A 5,462-nucleotide genomic window follows, 5' to 3' on the forward strand; every position below is an offset into this window, starting at 1 on the left:
AATATCCATTATTAAATAGTCTTTTATAATTGACAACATATTTAGCATTTCTATCTCTTAGTGCCATTTTATAACCTTTTTTTTTATCACATCCTTTGAGTATAGATATTATTAAACAAATATTTTTATCATAAATTAATTACATCAAAATTGAAAATGGTGTAAACCTTTTCTAACATTTACATCATCTATCTATATATTTATTTAAAGAATAAATAAATTATTAAAATAAAATTTATAATTATAATTAGATAAATAAATATAAAATTAAATTAAATATTTTCTCTCCACTTTCTTTAATAAAATTGAAAATTATAGTTATATAAATATAAACCAATACAAAATCAACCTTATTATGTTATATTATATATGTAGAGAATAGAAACAAACATGATAAAAAATATATAACTTTTTTTCAAAATATATTAAAATGGAGAGATTAATATATTATATCTTTAAAAATATAATATAATATTATATTATATTATATATTATTATATTATATTATATTATATGATATATAGAATAGAAATGCTCTTGTTCCGAATGAGTCCAACATGTCTCCTATCATTGTTGAATCGTTTTCCCAACACTAAGAGTGGTGGGAGGAAGGCGAAGTGGTGGGGGGAAGGCGGAGCGGTTCAGCGAACCTGCACTCTAGGGTTTCTGGTCCATCTGCAACGGCAGATCTCCTCAGAATCCTGCAGACCTGCCAGATACGGCACCTCAGAGCCATCACAAAGCGACGAAGAGTAGTCTAAGAACCAATGAATCCCCCCCAGGGGGAGGGCGCAGAACCTCCCCCATTGATCAATGATGAAGGGCAGAAAAATAAGGAAGGTGAATATCAAGAGGTTCAGAGTGGGGATCGCGCGGATCTGAACCAGCAAGGGGGAAAAGACGACAAAGTACAACCCAGAGTAAGCTCGACCACATGCAAGCCAGTAGCAACAGAATGGCCGAAAGTAGAATTTCCAAGCCAACGCATAAATGCTCAGATACAATACATGCGGGATCATGCGCTTATAGGCAAGTTTATAGGGATATGGCCAACTGAGAAAGCACTGCGAGGTTGGATAGCAGCGAAATGGAGCCCAAAAGGACACATCACATTGCAGCTGGGACCTAAAGGATTTTTTACAGCCATTTTCAATTGTTTGGAGGACAGAAACAGGGTAATGGATGGAGGCCCGTATTTCTTCAATGCAGCTGGATTGTATCTCAGAGGATGGGTTGAGCGCTTCAACCCTGACAAAGAGGACCTCAGCTGGGCTCCTGTCTGGATCAGGCTTTACTCGCTTCCTGTGGAGTATTGGGAAGAGGTCTCTCTACAAGAAATAGGTAATGTTCTAGGAGAATTTATCAAAGTAGCAGAGGAAACAAAAATCCGCAGATACACCTCTTATGCAAGAATCTGCGTGTACATGAACCTCAACAAGGCGCTCCCGGATGCGGTAAGTTTACTCCATGACGATTATGAATGGGTTCAGTTAATTGATTATGAACATGTCCCGTTTAGGTGCAGACGATGTCATGCACTGGGTCACCTATTCAGGGATTGTCCCCTAACTCAAAAATCCTCTCCAAGCGCCTCTGATAAGTCTGAATCTGATGGTTTCACCAAAGTATCCAACCGCAGAAAAAACCACAAGAAAGCAGCTCCAAATCCCAGGCGACCTCAAGCTACTGCTTCCAAGCCTTCAACGAGCAACAGTTTTGAAGCTTTAGCTAATGAACCCGTGATCAATCCTGATAACCCAACTCCCCCAGAGCGAGGGGCAAAGAAGGATAAACAACCAATGCACACAGAATCCATAATGATCCCAGCAGATCCGATGATCAACGATCCCTTTTCTTCAGCTAAGCATAAAGCCCCAGAATGGTATCTTCAAGGAATGGAGGAAGACATTAGAGAACCTGACTCAAGAACAGCAGTAGAAATCAATGAAGAGCAAAATGACTCTCAGTTCATGGAGGAGGACCCAGAAAATATAGACATCGGGGAACTAGACATTCAGGGCCTTGAGCAGGCATGCAACGCAAAGAATTTTGACAAAATTCCAGATCAGCAGGTAGAGGACCTGGAGGAAATCTTATCAAGGGCACACAAGCAAAAATCACTAGGTATTCAAACTGGAAGCCCTTGGGATGGAAGAGTCATCACCAAAGACATCAAAAAACGTGGAAGAAAAACAGATCTTCAACGAACAATCAGAATAGGAGCAATGTTAGTGGAGTCCGGCAGATACTCCAAGCTAACAAAGTATTACGAATACCTCCAAAACTCTTCCCAATGAAGTTAATATCATGGAATATTAGAGGGCTTAACAGCCCAGGGAAAGGGAGACTTCTTAAAAAAATGATAATGCAAGAAAAACCACAAATTCTCTTCATACAAGAAACAAAATGCAACTCAAGTGCAATAGAAAGGATTGCAGCAAAAGCATGGCCAGGAGGACTTAATGTGGCTGTAGATGCAGATGGAGCGTCTGGAGGTCTTGCAATCCTATGGGATGCTCGTTCTATAACACTCTCCAACATTCATGCAAATAAGAACTTCATCCAAGCAATATTTCACATCACAGGAACCAATACACATGGGCATCTTACCAATGTGTATTTTCCCCAGGAATCCACGCACAAAATAGAAATCCTGAATGCCCTCTCGGAACTCAACTCGGCCAGAATGCACCCATTGTGGATAGCTGGGGGTGATTTCAACATGATTACCAGACTGGAAGAAAAGAGAGGAGGCAGGAACAGTGGGAACCAAGATGGGATTCACCTCAAGGATTTCATTCAGAAGAATTGGCTTATTGATATGCCTTTCAACAACGGTCTTTTTACATGGAATAATAAAAGAACAGGGCTGCAGCAAATATCTTCTCGCTTGGATAGATTCTTAATATCAGACAATGCTATTCACTTAGGGGGCGACTTTGCAGCGTCAATCATGCCGATCGGGGGATCGGATCATTGGCCAATCTCGTTACAATGGACTCGGCCGGGAAGCACCATTCGAAGACCATTTCGATTTGAAGAGTTCTGGATGTCTCACCCGGACTTCAATAATCTAATCAGCACAGAATGGAATAATTTTACGCCTTCTGAAGGAACGAAGATGTCACAGTTTCAACAGAAGCTCAAGCATCTCAAGGGTAAGATCAAACAGTGGAATCATAATTCTTTTGGCAACATTTTCCAGGCTCAAAGCGCTCTCGATCAGGACATGAAACGCCTGCAACAGAGGATCATAATGGAAGGCCGATCAGAGGACCTGTCAGAATAGGAAAAAATTCTTGAGTCACAAATCTTAGAAAGGGAAAAACAGGAAGAAACGCTATGGAGGCAAAAATCAAGAATAAAATGGCTTAAGGATGGAGAAAAAACACAAAATTTGTCCACAATTGTTATAGACATTTTTGGGCACTGCAACCCCAAGCATAAATGTCCATAAACCAAGGGCTCCTAAGTCCATAAAGGTGTTGTTCCAACCCCTAAAAGAACAAGGTCAACTGATTACGGCATCTCCCCGAAGTTCTCCATGAAAAACTACTAAGAACTGGTCAAAACTGGACCATTTCACCTGCTCCATAGGCAAAGTGCATTGCATCCCACCTGAATACACACAGTAGGTGCGATGCATGTCAAAAAACCCTTCTATGGGGTGCGATGGGTGAGAAGGGACAAATGGCAAGGTCAATCCGCAAGGTGGAGGAGCATGGAATCTTCCAGAAACCTCTCTTGTGACACTTGCCTCTCTGAATTCGACTAGAGATGAGTAAGAGATCATCAATCTCCAAGTGGAATCAAGAACTATCAGAGAGAAGACACTAATCAAATCTCAAAAGCTGACTCACCTCCCTTGCAAACATCTATATATGGATCCCTCATCCTAGAGATCCAGAGGCTGGAATTTTGTATCTTGTAAGGAGGTGTTGTTGGTTTCTTGGTGCAATATCATAGTGTTGGGTGATCTAAGCTTTGCATGAGGTGAAGAAGGGCTTTCTTGCTGAGAGGATGATGCTGGGTCAGAACAATTGGTTGTAATCCTCTTTGCTCTTTCTTGATTATCAATAATTCTATTCAAGTTTTCCTCCACATTCTTGTATGATTGATGATTTATGCATTTGTGTGGTCAATGTACATCTGATCCTATATTGCTTATGATAATAGATCTATGTTCTTGGATATTGTTATGCTGCTTTGATTCTACAGGTACTCCTTGAAGCTAGGTAGAAAAGGAAGCGAGTGGCAAGGACCTACCAGAAGAGAGAGGAATCGAGCAAGGAACCAAGCGCAAGACAGAGGTTGGTCTCCTTATTCTTCTCTTATCTATTTCTCATAAAGGAAAACGAAAGTAGTTTTTAGTGTGTTTGTTTCTAAGGTAGCTACCAGCCTTAATGGGACTAGCAGCCCTGTATAGACACTAGTTTTCCCGATAACAAAATGGCGACTCCGCTGGGGAGCGAGTAGATTGTTTGTTCATCTACATTTGTTTACTTTATAAACTTATAGACGGAGCTTGAAGTCAAGCTAGCTAGCCTTCGAACTGCATTTGCTATGCAAGTGCAAAGTAGATCAACACTGCTTCATTCAATCTTCGGGTTTTGTTTATGAATTAAACTATTGATTTACAAGTTTTCTAATTTTCCTCGTGGTGGCTCTAGTAACCTCCTTAGATCTACCCCTGTGGTTGATTTACTGATTACCACTTGCTCGGCCTAAATACCTGAACTGAACTGCAAACTATGACTCGGAATCCAATCAAAGTCTCGTCCCTAGTCCAGCGCACTGTCTATTCTGTGAACTTCAAATGCATTGCACTTCCCGAGTGTAGTAGGTGTGTTGCATTTCAGTTTCGCTGGGTTACAGGTGCGCTGATCAGACAAGGCCTTGTTCCTAAATTTTGGTTTCTGTGTTCACTCTTTTCAGCTCTATTCAGGAGTTTTGCTACCTGTAGTAAGTACACCTCTATTTGAAACCCCCTTCCTTGCTGTTATTCTGCCTCCATTGTGCAAAGAATTGTAAATGTTTTTATGTATTTTTTGAGTCATTTTCAGTTCTCATTTACAAAGAAGTAGCATAATTGTACTGTCATTTCTTGATTTGAAAGTGTCGCAAGTGTCGTTTTCAGTCATAGAAGAGAATCTAATTGTTCTTGATAGTCGATTACACTGTTACTCTTGTATTTGATTTGAGTTAGTAGTTTTCCAAGTGTCGAAAGCAAGTTTTCAATTCCAAATAACAAAGTGTTGTCATTGTCCTCATTTTGTTTTGAAAAGAAACTTGTTAGTAATTGTCGCTTTGGAAAATAATTCAGATTTGCGCTTAGCTTTCTTTTTATCATTCACACATTAAGAAGGCTGAAAACAAATACATGCATGTGCATTTGCATTTAGACTGTTTGTTGGCTTGATTTAGGACAGTGCATATAGTGTGTGCTCTGTGCTCTTTGTTGA

The 5,462-nt window shown here is 40.0% G+C and overlaps 1 protein-coding gene across 1 annotated transcript; it reads left to right on the top strand.

The window, feature by feature from the left end:
• The first annotated feature begins 2,359 nt into the window (after positions 1 to 2,359).
• On the top strand, positions 2,360 to 3,289 carry LOC149211003 (uncharacterized). The gene has a single exon (XM_089399162.1). It carries the CDS (start codon positions 2,360 to 2,362, stop codon positions 3,287 to 3,289), a length of 930 nt encoding a protein of 309 aa, XP_089255288.1.
• The last annotated feature ends 2,173 nt before the right edge of the window (positions 3,290 to 5,462 follow it).

Source organism: Pinus tabuliformis, chromosome 1_2 (genome assembly GCF_031772625.1).
Source record: "Pinus tabuliformis cultivar Carrire ecotype Pingquan chromosome 1_2, CPIR1, whole genome shotgun sequence".
Taxonomy (NCBI): Eukaryota; Viridiplantae; Streptophyta; class Pinopsida; order Pinales; family Pinaceae; genus Pinus; species Pinus tabuliformis.